We start from the raw sequence: 18,173 nt of genomic DNA, 5'->3' as shown, positions 1-18,173 counted from the left end.
GTCTAGCATGCAGACATGACTGGATAATCATACCCACCTATTTTTGCAACTTTTAAATTTAATTGCCTGACTTATGACAAGTCACAACCGAGTCAAGGTCAATGACCTTTCTGTATGTCACATAATAAATTAGCCCCATTTATTTATTTACTTTTTTTTACATTTTCAAATGTTTGTACTTGGAATTTTCAATCTCCAAGGGCTACATTTTACACTTTACTGTACAGACACCACCCTACTTACGAACATTCAACTTACAAACATTCAGAGACACAAACAAACGGGATTGCAAATTAAAATTGTTCAGAGCGCACCCCCCTTGCCACCCGTTAGTTCAAATTTTGTACACGCAATACTGTATGTACAGCGTATTGTGTTTTAGGATGAAAAAAGTACAGTACTGTATTGATTTTATATCATACTCTACTTAAATAGGCGCACAAACGGCCGTCCGGAACATAACTCTTTTGTAAGTAGCGTGGTGTCTATAAAATAGTTTTTTGACGTAAGAGATTCTTTCCGTGCATTTCAATATACAACGCATTTTCAACGTAACACCTTAGTTACGGAATGCGTTCAGGCAAGGAGATGAGAATGGTGTAGACAAAGGTTCTAACACTAGGTTGACAGGAAGAGGATATTCACCATATTCACTAAACAGACATACAAAGAGTAAGAAGGTAAGACAGAAATGAGATACATTTTTTAAAGGTTATGCTATATTGTCGATTTAATCAGGCTAAGAAGCTGTGCAAGTCGAGACGAAGAAGAAAATACCATTACAAATCGTTACATACGTTTAATTACACTAGAAAACCCCTATTAATATTATATATATAGTACATAAGTAATATTAATATCGGCTGGACATGGTGCTGTACTTATTAGCTGTGGTTCCATATTTACCAGTGGGACTATCATTCCCATACCTACCAGCTCCACTGACAGCACTCAGCTTGCTGCTGTTGCTACCACTGTAAGTTGTGCTGGGCGTGGGAGACAGAACTGAGGCGCCATATCTACTGCCCATACTCTTTGAGGTCGAGTCAGCCCCTCTTGTGTTGACTGGGGAGCTGTACCTACCAAATCTACTGCTAGAGAAGCCGTCAGTAGCTCCCTTGGACACTGACGTACCATATCTACTACTAGAGGCAGCGTCGGTAACCCCCTTAGACAGTAATGGAGCATATCTACTACTAGAACTGGCGTCAGTAGCTCCCTTTGACACTGACGTACTATATCTACTACTAGGGCTAGAGTCAGAAGCTCCCCTGAGTCCTGATGGACTGTATGTACTGCTAGTTCCAGAATCATTGGGTCTTGAAGATCCTGAAATACTAAATCTACTTGAACCCGAATCTTTCAGTCCAGATGAGGTTCCTAGAGGTGTGTATCTGCTACTCGATGTGGAGCCGTATCTATCGCTAGCACTCGGGTTGGTTCCACCAGTGCCAAGACTGGAACCTGTCCTGGTTCTGTATAGAGTTGAATCACTACCAGCTCCTAAATACCTCCTCGGAGTATTCCCACTTGAGGTAGATGAATTGTATCTACTACTGATGCTAGTTGGGCTAGAGTCTGACAATCCACTATTGCCAGTGTCACCAGCTGACGGTGAATCATACCTGCTTAAATAACTGCTTCCATAACTACTTGTAGATGACGGACCAAAGCGAGATGTGGATGAGGAGTCCCGAAATCTTGACAGGGAAGGAGCTCGTGTTAAAGACACAGAGGATTCTCTGGTTCTTCCGATGACACTATCACTTGGCCTTGAAAGAGTGGATGCTGAAGGCAGCTCTCTACTCGAACTGTAACGTGGTGTAGAAGTATCTCTTGTTCTGTACAAATCACTTGGTTGAGAAGACTTAGATGATATATCACTGCTCTGCAAAAAGCGACTCTTTGTTGTTGTGCTAGATTTACTATCATCATTACTGGTAGTGGAAGTAATGCTACTTCCCCATCTACTTCTGCCAAATGGTGTTGCTGCTTTGTTATCCTCTATAGGATTTGACCTTTTTCTCAAGTATGCCGGCATTTCAGGGACTTTATTTTCTGTTGATTCTCGTCGTCTCATGAAAGGTAATTCAGCAGGCTTATTTTCTGTCGACTCTCTTCTCCTCAGGAATGGTAGGAACTTGATTTGTCATCGTCAACTCCAATGGTTTTACGAAGCTCAACTTTGGTTTGTGGTGGTTCTTCTCGAGATCTAGTTCTCCATCGGTTAGTGGTGGAATTAACATCAGTTTTGTCTTCAGTTGATACTTTCCTGGTACCAAAAGGAGTGTCTGAGGTGCTCTTATTAGAATCTTCATCCCGTGATCTGTTTCTCCACCTGTTTGTAAGAAAACCTGGAGGTTGAGTTTCTTCATTGGATTTAGCCACAGTTGAGCTAGAATCCTCTTGCGTTCTCGTTCTCCATCTGTTCGTGGAGAAACTGGTAGGTCTAGAATCTTCCACAGGTTTACTAGGCTCTTCCTGAGGTTTCGATCTCCATCTGTTGGTTGAAAAACTAGATGGCTTGTATTCTTCTTTCTCAGCATCTTCATCTTTCGTCCTCGTTCTCCATCTGTTCGTGGAAAAGCTTGATGGCTTATATTCTTCTACTGGAGTAGTCTTACTGGAATCAGATTCCTCATCACGAGTTCTAGTCCTCCACCTGTTAGTTGAGAAACTCATAGGCTTATATTCCTCTACAGGAGATTTTTTAGGCGTATACGATATCGAGTCACTGCCATCACCCCTTCGCCTAATTCTTGTCACTTCAGAAGTCTGCAAGGACATATTTGCAGCCCTATGACGTTTGCGCCATGGACTGGTCTCATTGGATGTTTGTTGCGATTCATCTTCCTCCTCCTCTTCCTTTGGACGGCGTCTCCTCGTGACAACCTCAGTCTTCGCATCTTCTTTGCTATAGTCTTCCGTGTCAATCTGGTACAACAGCTCTGTGATAATTCCAGGATTAGTGTCACCATCTCGCTCCTCAACTTTTGTATTCGGGTCAACTGCAGCCTTGATGAAGTAGAAGTCGAGTTCTTCTGTTGCAACGGTGTACTGCGCACCGGTGCCTCCCCACAGCTCAACATCTGAACTTCCAGAACTCATTCGTCCAATTTTGACCATAACCTGTGAAAATAAAACATTGATTTTTGGGGGTAATGTCTTTCCTGGCTGGACTACACATGGAAATTTTTCTCAGAAAGCATATAATTTTTGGGGGGCTTTCACAGTTAGGCCCCATCATTTTCCCTTCCTCTTCCTTCTCTCTCTTGTTTTTATCAGGAAAGGTCTGCATCAAGGTCCTTAGGCCACACAAGAACCCTCCATGTTGCCCGTCCCATCAAACTCGTCATTACAGTTTTTTCTGCAGGAAAAACCTTTGTATGCCTAAAGTTGACATGCAAACACAAAGAAAGTTTCAAATAAAGAGAATAATAATAAATAAATAAGTTCAGGCTTCATAAATGTGACCAAAACAAATCCTCTCCCCGTACATAATTTCCATTTACACGAATGATATCTTTGACTCACGAACAGTAAAGAAACGTGCTTAAATATATGGAAAAAAATGTTTGAATTCAGGAAAATTATGATAGTTTTATGTGATGTGTTGTAAAGATACCAAAGCCGAAGAATTTCAGGTTTAACAATGCAGTCCTTTCATCTTTCATCTCAACGTGAAAACTGTCAATTTAAAAACCTTACATACTTTGCAAACTTGATCATTTTCATTAAATCTGCATGTATAGTGAAAATTGACCTTTATTTCAACTACATAATGGAAGTGCAGAATCTACTATATTCAGAAAAGAGTAAATTTCGTGAATTTTGAGCATTTGGAGCCACTGACCTACATAAGGGTACAAATTTTATATTACAAAATTTCCATAAACATGTACATACATGTTTTGCATGTTACCAGTGAAACACAACAGACCACTGTAAGTTTACTAGTCAAGGAGGTTTGAATGACTGTTCTCTGAAGTTTGAGTGAGTTTGCAAAGTACTAAATGGCAACATTTGTACCTTTCTTTATGGACCGTAGAACCAAGAGACCTAACAGTGTTAAAATTAACAGCGGTCCAAATTGCTGGCCACTAATATAGCAAGAAGCATTCTTTTACACAGGAAACTGAAAATCCTTCTGACTCAGTACTTTGTTGTTGTAAAATCTGCAAAATCATAACTAGCACTCCATTCACCTCAAAAAGAAATTTAAATACTAACCATACCTCAGGTTAGAAAATCCACAGAATCATTCTGCTATTTCAAAGACTCAACAAACCTTGTAACTGTGGTTAGCTTCAATGCGGACTGGTTCGGAGAACATGAGACGAACGTCGGCAGTCTCTTGTTTTTCACCTGAAACTCGGCAGTAGGTCTGGGAAAACAAACGATAACAGACTTATTGTAATCTGCACTTTACTTATCACTTTCTTCACAATAAATTGACAATGTCAGTCAGTTGAATACTTTGTGAAAATTGGTCAAACTCCAGAATGCATGTTACAATACCCAGATCAAAATAACATACTGAACTAAGAATGCAAAGTGATACATGAGTAACAATCTTTTAATGAAGGACAAACAACTGCGTCTCTACAGACATTCAGTAATTTACACTGACATCTACATTTTACTTTGACATCCTGACAAAGTCTGGAGTTGACTTGTATTTTAACTAGACTTCCTAACATCTTGGGAATTGTTTTACTTATTAGTGAAAGCGACCTCTTGTTCCTAATAAAGAAAATAGTTCTGTACAAATACTACTTTCTTATAACACGACCACTGAGAAAACCTACTAATATAACTAGCAAAAAAGCTAGACAAATGATACTGATAAATACAGTTCAGAGATAGTATGCCAGGTGGAGAAGAGGCTAAATAACAACAACAACAATAATAATAATAATAATAATAATAATAATAATTATAATAAAAATAAGGTTCGAGAAATTATAACAAACCTGTATGATATCAGTCCACTGTCTGGTCTCCCACGGTCCTTGGCAGTGGATGGTGATTCCCATGTCTGTGCAGCTGAAGAGGAACCCAAAACCTACTCCAATCAGCTTGATGTTTTTGCTGACTCTAAACCTCAGCTCGTGTGGAAGGTATATCTGGAAGACAGCGAGGAGTTAATTTCGAGAGATTCATTACTATGTCAATGTCGTTGTGGTTTTCCAGCACCAGGCTTTGGAAGGTCATACAGTAAATAGGTAGGGTGTACTCTGTATCACAGCAGGGTTCATAATTCCTGTGATTTTAGAAGGGCCATAAATTTTTTTTTTTTTTTTTTTAGAAATAAATGAGCTTTATCTCAGAATGGTATATGATCACTTGTGATCTAACTATCAATGCCTTTTGCATGGGCATTTTCAGTAATTGCATAAAAAGCATTTCTTTCTTAAAATTTGTCATTTTCAAAAGCACAAAACAATGCATTGAAGATGTGTACAGTTATGTGAAACTATGATGAATAGGAGCAATAGCCATCCTCCTAAAAATCCATTGGTGGACCCTCTGAAATCCTTGCACAAGAAAACTTGAGTGAGAAAGTGAAAAATGAAGAGAAAAGGGATCAATATAGCAGAAGTCATACTCTGGACAGTTAGAGACAATTGTCGAGTTGATGCCTGCATGAAATATATTAAGATATTTTAATGAATAAAATCCCAAAATCAACATAAGTCAGAATTTTTTTTATAATTTCGAAGTTTGTGTTACCGAGATTTCATCAATTAAATTAAAATATAGTTTCCTTGGTCATTACATGTCAAATTCATATTGCTTATCAATTAAATTAAAATACAGTTTCCTTGGTCATTACATGTCAAATTCATATTGTTTCTAAGATAATTTGCCTTAAAAAAATTTTCTGGAGGGGGTGAACATTGCCAGATAAATTTATCAATATGCAAAACATCAAGAATGAGTCTTGTTGCAAAACGATTAATATTCACATTAAACTATCAATAAAGACTGTGATGCTGAAGTAGGCTTACCTGTTCCTGAGGGCACCGATACCCTTTGCGAAATCGGCAGACCTTCTGGAAGGCCAAAACCGTTCCATTCTTGAGGGAGATCTGGAAGAAGAAGACCCTCTTAAACAGATACAATGACTATTTGGAGTAAAAGCTTTTTTTCAGAGCAGGAAATCTAATACTATTTCTACATTTGTTTGATGAATGGATGATTGTACATGTATGGACAGCTACTGATAGGAGTCATGCTCTATAATACTAGGATTGGGTAAACTAATGTCATTAGCAAGTACAAGGTAAAATGATAAATTAATTGGCATTTACACTAGTTCTACAGACTGCAAATTAAATTGAAATCCTGAGGTCACTGAAAAAGATACATGAACTTAAAAGAACTGGGGGGTTGACACCCTCTCAGTCAGAGAGACCAGGCCCTCTTGGTATCCTGTGGGGTGTGGGGGGTGGGGAATAAATTTACCCCCCACAAATCCTTTGCTTTGTCTTTCATGCTTAAAACGGGACCAACCGTACGTACTGTGGGTGAACTTTCGGGAACGGTAGACAAGTTGCCGGATTTTCGTTTGCTACCCTTCTTGCTCTTCCCCTCCGTCTCGGAAGTGGCACAAAACCATATCCAGAATGGGAGCTATAGATGTGGAACGGGGCACAACAGAGGACAGAGATCGGAAGTGAATTGTGGAACAGGGGCACAACAGAGGGATTGATTGAAGAACAGACGGGAAGTGAATTGACAAGTTTGGGAGAGAGGGTTGGGTGTCAGGTACACAGCCGTAGAAAAGGAAGGAGAATTAAGGGCCACGGAGTGGTAAAATTTGGGTAAAAGTTGGAAAATTCAGGAAAGTTGTAAAATTTGGGTAAAGTTGCAAAATTTGGGTAAAAGTTGCAAAATTTGGGCAAGAGTTGTAAAAATTAGGGTAAACAGTTGCGAATATAATAAAGAAGGGTGGCAACATTTTTAGAACAGAATGTCATTGTGAAATTGTGGGATGTTGGATAGAGAAAACATACAAATGTGACGGACAAATAAGTTCATATCCCAGTATTTTGGGAGTTGGCAGGGCAAAGGAAACCCAGTGAAGATTATTGTAGACAAATTTAAGAAATAAAGAGCATTCGGAATCCAGTCCATCATAAAACAGAAATAAAATAGAAATCAATAAACAGAGAAGCCATAACTGAAAGAAATGTTACAGATGGTTAGTGCATAATAATGAAGAACAGAAGACATTTCATATTATGAAGAAATTAGGAAAGAATGAAAATACGTGTAACCAAATGAAGATGAACACATCCTCGAAAATGTGAAAAATAATTGGGAAAAAGATGTTATTATGAAAAATGGTTGAAATGTATTTCAGTGATTTTTTAAAATGAAAATACATCATCACAAAAAATTCATTTTATAGCAATGAGAAAAAGTCATCACCCCGAGGGAGGTTGAATAAATTGTTGGTCAGGAAAATTGATAGAAGCCAAATACAAGAAGTCATGCATAATGTATGCATACATAATCCGTAAATAAATAAAAAGAAAAGTTTGAAAAACGAAGAAAAGAAAGTGCAGGAAAATACATGACAAAATGTGGACAGAAAAATAAAAGTATATCATAATTGAATAGAACAAAAGGAATATATAAGAAATATTAAGAAAATGTAACAAAAGGTACATAAGGAAGGCCAGTGGATGGAATAATTATTGTGAAATAAATAAAACGACAGGAAGTGCCAAGGAAGGATTTGGTAAGGTGGGGGAGAAAGAAGATAAAATTATTAAAAAGATATCCAGAATGTCATAGGAATTTGGATTAACACGACCTTAAAACTAAACAACCCGAGATTTACAGTACAAGGGAAAAGTGGAAAAGTCAAAATATCACTTGAACAATTGACAAATAAGAACAATAATGACGTTTTTTGCGTGCTTTGAACAAAAAGGTTACGCAAACCGTCTGAAATATCTGTTTTTCGATTCATTCAGTGACGAGACATTCTAGGTTGCTGACCTAAATCTAGGCTTGTGGGAATCTTAAAAATGTCTAAGGCAGATGGCACTGGCCATCACAAACTAAGTCATGTTAAGGAAGTATCTTAAATTTCTATAATTTACGAAAAGTGGGAAGTTTTGGAAGGATATTTAAGTGCTGACAAGACCCGAGCCAACTCAGTTAAAAAAAAATTAGTTTACAAGAACAAAAGCAATTTTAAGTACGTTATATTGATTTGAAAACTTCTTATTAATGACAGTTGGTTAGGGTCTCACTGCAATTTTGCTTTTCCAAGGTGAAAAAGTTGAATTTAGCGGACACTGGATACTAAAAGGCTAGGGTTCACGTATGGACATTATGGAAACAACATATTTTACTTGTAGATCAAGTCTGAGAGATAGCTCAGATGAAGAGATATTTGAAAAGTCCATGTTTATTCAGTTAAAAAAATATCAATTCTAGAGAGATATGATGTGGTCATCTGTACTAACTAGAATTTTCTAAGCATAGTATGAATTAACAACACAGGTCATCAAGTAACTAGCCCCTACTCTTTGAGAGGTTTAAGGATAATTCAGATTTTAAACGGTCAATGAAGTTACTGAATATCTTTCAGAAGTAAATAGGACAAACTAAGAAATATTCCACAATATAATATGAATATTTTTCGTCTCTAGTAATACTCATTGGACAGTGTGTAAGAATTGATTCATAAAAGTAGAATGAAAGAAAAACAGACCTGTTTGTTGTTGTTGAAGTCCAGGTTTCTTGGAATCTCCAACCCACGGGTCATGAAGAAGGCGATGACCTCGGCCTTCCCTAAACACTCCGAGGTCAAGACGGTCGTCACGAAGTCATTGTCCTCTATCTTCTCGAAGTCCACGATTTTAATGAGCTCCTCGACGACGTCCCCCAGCTGCGACATCTTCAAGTTCTTGATGTTGATGTATCGGAGACCCCAGTCCCTGATGGCTTCGAAGAGCCTCAGGTGATCGGAGAACTTGAGGTCCTTGTAGTGTAGGACCTTGCAGACGACGGGCTTCTCCAGCTTGAGGAACCCTTCGCAGGGGATGACGTCGTTGCAGTGCTTGGCCAGGACCTTCAGGCACTTTTCGTACATGTCACAGAGCGACTGCTCAGACAGGACGAGGAGGTCGAAGAGGTTGGTCTTCATGTCATCTGACGAGGGCTCGTACTCGTCGAGGAATTCCTCCAGGTAGTTCAGCGACTTGATGCCCAGGCCAGCCAGGCCCCACTTCTTACTCGCCCTCAGCAGTTCGAAGGCTACGTTTATGTTGCTGCAGTCGATGGTGTCTGTGTAGATGTACCTGAAAGAGGAGGTTTGCATTCAGCTGATGGCAAAAATACTTCCCATTCTTATTCATATCTCCTGAATTATGGGATATCACTTTGTTGTTTCATTAACTTGGTCACTAAAATTGCCATTGCATTTGTTGTGTTATTAACTGAGACACTGAAAGTACTTCCCATCCTTATTAATATCTCCTAAATTATGGGGTATTTCTGCATTTGCTGTTTCATTAACGGGGACGCTAAAATTATCACTGCATTTCTTGTGTTATTAACTAAGACACTGAAAGTACTTTCCCACCTTATTAACATCTGCATTATGGAACATTATTGCATTTGTTGTTTCATTAACTGAGACATCAAAAGTACAATGAATTTGTCAAAACTGCACAATGACAGACACAACTCAAAAAGGCTTCAAAAATAGCTTAACTGCTATGGATAAAACTGCAGTAAAAACAGCAATTGAGATATGTTATTTTGATAGAGTAGGCAAGGGTACTTAGAAGGGGTAACTGGAGAATCTTAGAGGAGAATTCCAACTGACAGAAAAAGCAAGTGTTGATAACCCAGTGGCTGGCACTAGTACTCCATAAAGAGGATACCACACGCAAAACTTTATTAATAGATAGATCAGGGTACTCTCTAACAAAGAAATTTGAGATAGTTCCAAGTGGGAATATTGCAACTATGGCAGCTTCTCCCAGTTTTATCTTTAGATTGTCGTTCTTCATCAAATTTATTTACTAGATCTCTTTATCTTGCTGTCCAAGCGTCGTCCCCACCCCCCGCCAATTCTCTCTTTTCACTGTCTTGAGCAGTGGCTGGTTGAAAGTGCCATAGAGCTTGGCTCTATAAACTGAATTTCAAGATTCGTTCTCTCATTCACAAACAAGGCACTGACTTCTTAAAGGTGCCATTGTCATATTCAATAAGGCATTACGATCATTATAGTTTCCAGTTCTGCAGAACTAAAAATATCTCCATCCATCATATCACACGAGCATACGACCGAGGGAATTGAACTGAATAGAATACATAGAATTTAGGCCAAAGGTCAAGCACTGGGACCTATGAGATCATTCAGCGCTGAAACGGAAATTGACAGTAAAAGGTGTAACAGGAGGAAAAACTCGCAGTTGCACTATGAATTAACTGTTGGAAAGTAAGATGGAAGAAAGAGAATATGAAAGGAGGTGCAATAAAAGTAACGAGAGGGGTTGCACCCAAAGACCGAAGGCACGCTGCAAAGAACCTTAAGAAATGCCTACAGTGCACCGCATGAGGTACACTGACGGTACTAACCCCCTATGGGACCGAGGGAAACGAAATTCGCATATAAAAGCCTCACACACACACACACACCAGTTTTGCAACGAAAAAGTATGGAGACATTTCAACGCCACAATTTAAAGCGTCGTAACTTCAGCGACAATAAACGACCGCTGAGCGCCGCCCATTCAATATCATTCGTCGTGTGTATTTGGCAGGTTTTGACGCGAAAGCTGAAGGGGTGGTAGAGGGATGGCTTAAAACTCAATTAGTTTCAGTTCATAATCCCGGTTGAAATTTGTCATCTCTTTTCCCAGTTACCGGGATGCGTGGGAAGTTCGGTGGCAAGGGGCTTTCTACATGGACTGCTTAAAAATTTTGTCAAAAAACCTCTAGTTGAGATTTATTACCCCTTTGCCAGATTTCCATATGTTCAATAGTTACATTATTATTATTATTATTATTATTATTATTATTATTATTATTATTATTATTATTATTATTATTATTATTATTGTTATTATTATTATTATTCTGTTACAAAGGATGGCTGCATTTTTATTATTATTATTATTATTATTATTATTATTATTATTATTATACTATTACTACTACTACTACTACTACTACTATTATTATTATTATTATTATTATTATGATTCTGTTACAAAGGATGGTGCATTTTTAAGAGGACATTCTTAAGAGAGTTTACTTCTTTCCTACTATTTCTATTATTATTATTATTATTAAAGATTTGTCTTCAGTTTTCTTCCTTTTTGCATCGTTATCTTTAGGAGGTGCAAAAGATCATTATAAACAACAGCCTGGAGTTATCAGAATCAATTCGACAATTCTAAAATGTCCTCTGAGTTACCTCTAATCTAATATTGTTATCACCATGTGTTAAAACTTCTTCGTTTCTATCAACAGGACTTGAACAAAAGAACAAGAGAACAATGAAGATAAGCTAAAAAAAAATGGTCTACGAATCTGAAAAACAAACTTTAAAAACCTTGAATTTATCATACTCTGGCCCTAAGCACCCCAATCCCACAAAAAAAAAAAAAAAACTTATCTGAAAACACATTCTGAACGAACTTTGCCTGGAGTCATGTTTGAAGAAGGTAAGACAATCAGAAGGAACCTTACTTCAGAATATGTTCGAAGTCTGTCGGTTTCATATCAGTCACTCTGACGGTGGTGACGTCATTCGGGCTGGGGCTGGGGTTCACTGTGTAGACCAGCCTGTAGAGGGGTTGACTAGCTGTCGCCAGGATTAACCGATGCGCCTGAAAGCAGAAACAAGATGAGTGAACTTTCATCTCTTAGAATAGTATGAATTATATCTTCATCGACTTAGGGTACAAGTTATGTATCTAAAACTCTTGTGACGTGCAAACTTTATACACAGGAGCTTAAATATAGAATTTAGGCAAAGGCCAAGCGCTGGGACCTATGATGAATTTGTTCAGTGATGAAAGGGAAATGGAGACCAAAAAGGTTTGAAAGGTGAAACAGAGGAAAAACCTTCTGCAGTTGCACTATGAAACAATGGTTAGGAGATGGAAGAAAGGGAATGTGAACGGAGATACAGTAAAAGGAATGAAAAGGGTTGCAGCTGGGGGCATAAGGGATGCTGCAAAGAACCTTAAGTAACGCGCACAGTGCACCTCATGCAGAAAACTTATAAAACGGTATACATTATATTGCCATCAGTAGACACCACATGCTATGTATCTAAAACTCTTGTAACTTGAGAATGTTTTAAAAAATAATCCCAAACTTGAAGAACTTACTCACCTTGAAAACGGTGACATTGTTGCCCTGACCCACGCGGATGTTGACGTCGGCGAACTGACCCGTATCAAGAAGGTACTGGAGTCTTTCCACGACAGACATCTCACCAGTGGTCGCCAACTGTTGCTCTGTGATTGGATGGACGTGAAGTGAGGTTTGGTGGATTGATTGATAGATTTCTTGGGATTTTTGGTGGAATAGTTGAGTAGCACAGGAGGGTGGGGGAGACTTAGACATCAATTAGTTGAATAATGAAAGCTGTTGGGTATTGAAGAACATTTAACAATGCATTCATTCTCAGGAAGGAAGAGATAAATACATACATGACTTGTAACATTACAATCAGAGAGGATGTTTTGCATGTATGTATGTATGTATATATATATATATATATATATATATATATATATATATATATATATATATATATATATATATATATATATATATATATATATATATATATTATATATATATATATATATATATATTAATATATACATTCAAGACATAAATATATACATTCAAGACGCGTACAGTTAAAATACTGACAGAATCACACCGTCACTTACATCACATCTTTTCCTGTAAGAATTTCAACTGCTCTCTCTCTCTCTCTCTCTCTCTCTCTCTCTCTCTCTCTCTCTCTCTCCTCGCAGTAAAAACTCCACTATCATTTTAGATCGCCCTACCTTAGAGATTCTGTCTAGAGGCATGTGTCAAAGGGAGCCATATGCCCTTAATCAAGAGATTCTCCATATATTATTTCTTATTTTTAGACTTGGTAGGGAGTTAACATGATTTTCACACAGTCATATGTATATACATATGTGTGTGTCTGCATACAGTGTATTAACCCTTGAGATGAAGTAGTGTACGTACATATTTTATAATCACATTCAGTAAAGTATAGTCATATATATTTGTAAGCATTTATAAATAATAAAAATATATATTTCTGTATATTATGTTCTTATGCTTATTTACATATCACACACACACAACGCACACAAATGCAAGTTCCCAAATAGAGAGAGAGAGAGAGAGAGAGAGAGAGAGAGAGAGAGAGAGAGAGAGAGAGAGAGAGAGAGAGCAAAACAAATTATCTTAAATGAATATTAAATCATTATAATCGTCACACACGATATGTATAATTACATATCTTTATAATACAGTATATTGTAACAAAAATGAAAGACAATAAAATTAAGCTATTCAACCTACGCAAACATATAACTTGGCATTCTGCTCTACAGCAAGAGAAAACTCTGAGACTAAACACTATCTAAAATAACGGAGAGGTTGTGAATGTTGTAAGTAACTAAAACTAGCAAAACCTAGAGAGAAAAAAACCTATGCAAAACCAGAACTAAAACTGAAAACCAAAAATCAAAAACTGATTGAGGGCGAGCTGTCGTCTCTGTCTGTTTGATGTATAAGAACAGTTTTTAGAAAGACTCTAAAGAATGATATTTTCTTACCAGAATATTCAGAGGCTTCGAGTTTTCACGTGCGTGTTCATCTTGGAATCATGTAAGATTTGATTTTTTTTAAACTTATTCATTATTCAATGAATAAAGTATGAGTTTTTGATTCTCAGTACTCGGTATAATGAACGACATTTTGACTTGCAAATTTCTTCAGTTTAAAAGGAAACTTTTGAGATATAATCCATGATTTCTGGTCGCCCTATGATGGGGAAATTATTGTATTTATGACAGAAATTGTATTTGATTTGCTCTTAGAAAAAACTAGAGAATAATTAATATTTTATGATAATATTCAATAGCATGGGGTTTTAACTTACAGTACATGCAGCCATACTGGAATCATGTAGGATTTTTTTTATTGTTTCTTAACTACTGGAATTGGAATTGGAATATAAAACAAAGGCCAAAGGCCACGCGCTGAGCCCTATGAGGTCATTTTTTGCTGAAAACAATGTTGACACAATTTTTCTAAATAGAAATTCCTTGGAATTGGAATACAAAATTAGGCCAAAGGCCAAGCCCTGGGACCTATGAGGTCATTCTGCGCTGAAAATGTTAAAACTATTTTTTTGAATATAAATTTCCGTCTTTTGAAATAGACGAAGCTTCAGTCAACTATCATGAAGTTTTCTCACCTTGAAGTTTTGTCAAGTGATTCAGATCACAAAAATTCGCAAACAAAAACAACAAAGAAACAGTAGTTTTTTCATTGTCCACGATCATTAAATAATCACTTATTTGATCAGATCTTGGCCTCAAATGATAAAATCAATTAGCAACTTACAGGGAAACGTCTGGAGGTCAAAATGGCCGTGAGAATGCGTTGGGAAGAAAAACCTTGAAAATTATACAAAACAAAACAAATAAAAATGAATGAAAATAAACGAAATTAAGGAGAATAGATTAAGAAATAACGAAAGGTAAGAGTAATGTAAAAAGCAATTGAAAATAGTCAAGTTTTAGCAACAATAATGAGTTTAACCAAAACTGAAATGAAATAGTAAATGGACAATAATTAAGAAGCATCAAGAAATTTAAGAAATATTCTCGCTTTTTTTTTCTAGGAAACCATTTCAAGATAGATTCCTATAATGAATATGCCACATACGTATGTGCACTTAAGAGACATGCGAATTAATTATATACATAATGTAATTAGTTGTCAGTTGTGTGAGGTTTTTTCAGCACCGGTGACTAAAGATTCCGTCAGTTTTGTAGTGTAAAGTTCATCATGTGTTTTGCCATGTTCCACTTTTTTTTTTTGTCTGTTGTTTTGTTATATTGATACAAGATTTTTTCTTGTCTTTTACCCATGTTTTTTGTTGTTTAGTTCCTGGTGTTTCTGAGACGGTTCTTGTTTTATTGTTCTTGTTCCTTCGTCCGATGTTCAACGTTTTTAATCGAGATTGTTTTTGTCTGCCAGTTTCCTTGTACTGTTTTTGTTTGCCCGTTTCTTTGTCCTGGTTTTGTTTGCCCGTCTTTTTGTCCTGTTTTTGTTTGCCTGTTTCCTTGTTCTGTTTTTGTTTGCCCGTTTCTTTGTTCTGATTTTTGTTTGCCTATTTCTTTGTCATGTTTTTGTTTGCCTGTTTCTTTGTCATGCTTTTGTTTGCCTGTTTCTTTGTCCTGATTTATTTTTGACTGTTTCTTTGTTTGTTTTTTGTTTGCTTGTTTCCTTGTCCTGTTTTTGTTTGCCTATTTCTTTGTCCTGTTTTTGTTTGCCTGTTTCTTTGTCCTGCTTTTGTTTGCCTGTTTCTTTGTCCTGATTTATTTTTGACTGTTTCCTTGTCTAGTTTTTTGTTTGCATGTTTCCTTGTCCTGTTTTTGTTTGCCCGTTTCTTTGTCCTGTTTTTGTTTGCTTGTTTCCTTGTCCTGTTTTTTGTTTGACTGTTTTCTTGTCCTCGTTTGCCTGTTTCTCTGTCCTGTTTAACCGTTTCCTTGTCCTATTTTTTGTTTAACTGTTCCTTGTCCTGTTTTTGTCTGTCTCTTTTTGTTTGGCTGTTTCCTTGTCCTGCTTTTGTTTGCCTGTTTCCTTGTCCTGTCCCTGATCGTGCCTTTGAATATATGTCAGTGTCTGCTCAAATATTATCTTTGCAATAGTGTTTGTTTGTTTCCATGTTTCTCTGTCAGGTGCTAAGTGTTATATTTATTTGTTTTTGTTTTTGTTTTTTGTTTGAGAGCTGCGTACCCAACCAGTCATCGACTTCCGGTTCCTCGTAGGGGGAGATGGGTATTGGCATATCACTCTCTACTGGGTACGTGGAGGAGGAGGAGGAGGAGGAAGAGGCGCCCTCATCATCCAGGTCTGAGTCTGGAGGTGTCGAGGGCAAAGTCTCGCTACTCGGGTACTCGGGGGAGAGGTAGGGCGGGGGTGGGGGTCGCCCCCACGGTGACACAGCTATACCCCGCATGGCATTTCGAGGCGTCCACGTGGCCATCTTTGCGCAGGCGCGCTGATGCTGCTGATGCTGATGTTGCTGAAGCTGTTTTGCTCAGCCTGTTTGGGGAAAGAGAGAGATAAGCTGAAGTCTTATTGCATGAATATAAACAATTTTGTAAATAATCTTGAAATATAAACAATCTTGTATTGGTAAAGACAAAATAATCTGGAAATATAAACAGTTTTGTATTGGTAAAGATAAAATAATCTTGAAATTTTAGTAAATTCAACAAAACAATCACTTGGTGAGAGAGAGAGAGAGAGAGAGAGAGAGAGAGAGAGAGAGAGAGAGAGAGAGAGAGAGAGAGAGAGAGAGAGAGAGAGTCTTATTGCATGAATACAGATAATTTTATAATGATAAAAACAAAATAATTTCTGAAGTCTGTAAATTCAACAAAACAATCACTTGGTGAAAGTGTGCAAGAATTTGAAATTCTGGTGAAATACAGACAGACAGTGAGAAGAACTGAAGTCTTTTTGCAAGAATATAAACAATTTTTTAATGATAACGAAGAAATAAACTTGAAATCTCTGTAAATTCAAGCAAATAATCACTTGGTTGAAAGTGTGCAAGAATCTGGTCTGGTGAAATAAACACAGATTTCCGCGATAACGCTTATAAAAGTCATAAGACAATATGTTTTTAAATATATGAGCTGATCAGTGAGGGTAAACCTGTTTCTACCTTTTAACATATACTTTCTGGAACCTTCTTCATTCCTTTGTATTGCCATAAACGATACTTTAACCAATGTCCGAGGAAAAAAATGTATGTATTAATAATGTTTAAAATCAATTGACAAATATTTCTGCCGAATAATAACATTCCCTTTTGATATTTTGAGCTCGATATCTCTCTCTCTTTTCTTTAACGTTCCCAATTGAAAATATTTTTGATACCCTTAGCTCGATCACTCATTCTTGAGAGAGAGAGAGAGAGAGAGAGAGAGAGAGAGAGAGAGAGAGAGAGAGAGAGAGAGAGAGAGAGAGCTCTTTTCTTTAACGTTCCCAGCTGAAAAATATTTCTGATACCCTTAGCTCGATCAATCATTCTTGAGAGAGAGAGAGAGAGAGAGTGATAAAATTCTCTCTCTCTCTCTCTCTCTCTTTTCGTTAACGTTCCTTAACAGGTGTTGATCACATCACATACCGTGGCACCTTGGCCTTGGTAGGTATTGGCACGGGAGAAGGAATTTCACTGGATTCTTAGTTAATTCTCTTATACCTTCCTGTGCTGAGAGGTTAATTAAAAGACGAATTCCTGTACTATTTAAGGTAAGCTTCTCTCTCTCTCTCTCTCTCTCTCTCTCTCTTTCTCAGGTTACTGTGAAGGCTTCATGGTATTTCAGCATTTTCAACTTTCTATTTTCTTATACAGTTATTTTGAAAATAAAAAAAATATGATCTGTTTCTCTCGTTAGAAAATGCTGAATTATCACAGTAAACGTATGGTGATATATACACATAATGTATACATATATTTACACAAATACATATGTACATATATGTGTAAATATAACATATATACACATTAAATATTATGTATGCATATATTTACTCATACACACACACATATATATATATGAATATAATGCATATACATACATTATATATATATGTATATTATATGTATATATATAAACACACACACATATATATATACACAAAAAATAAAGCAACTGTTTACCTCTAGTTAAATGTGACCCTCTAATACATCACTGACAAAAGAAAAAAATTGGCTGATTAATCAACGGGGGGTTTTTATAAGTCAAGGAAAAGTTTTTTTTTATACCACGTCAGTCTTCTGAAGCTGTAAATCACGATACGAAAAAAAAACACGATGATTTTTGGAGGCAGTTGCAGAGTTTACT

The 18,173-nt window shown here is 36.9% G+C and overlaps 1 protein-coding gene across 1 annotated transcript in view; it reads right to left on the bottom strand.

The window, feature by feature from the left end:
- Positions 1–701: 701 nt before the first annotated feature.
- LOC136853587 (serine-rich adhesin for platelets-like) overlaps positions 702–18,173 on the bottom strand; it is a 53,160-nt gene continuing 35,688 nt past the window's right edge. The window contains 10 exon segments of the mRNA XM_067129328.1: positions 702–2,143; positions 2,146–3,129; positions 4,289–4,384; positions 4,974–5,126; positions 6,012–6,092; positions 6,526–6,636; positions 8,735–9,323; positions 11,728–11,867; positions 12,379–12,503; positions 16,051–16,359. Coding sequence (XP_066985429.1) covers positions 854–2,143; positions 2,146–3,129; positions 4,289–4,384; positions 4,974–5,126; positions 6,012–6,092; positions 6,526–6,636; positions 8,735–9,323; positions 11,728–11,867; positions 12,379–12,503; positions 16,051–16,300 — 3,819 coding nt within the window. The 5' untranslated portion in view covers positions 16,301–16,359 and the 3' untranslated portion in view covers positions 702–853.

This window comes from Macrobrachium rosenbergii, chromosome 27 (assembly GCF_040412425.1).
Source record: "Macrobrachium rosenbergii isolate ZJJX-2024 chromosome 27, ASM4041242v1, whole genome shotgun sequence".
In the NCBI taxonomy this organism is placed as follows: Eukaryota; Metazoa; Arthropoda; class Malacostraca; order Decapoda; family Palaemonidae; genus Macrobrachium; species Macrobrachium rosenbergii.
This window is presented reverse-complemented; position numbering and strand designations above follow the sequence as displayed.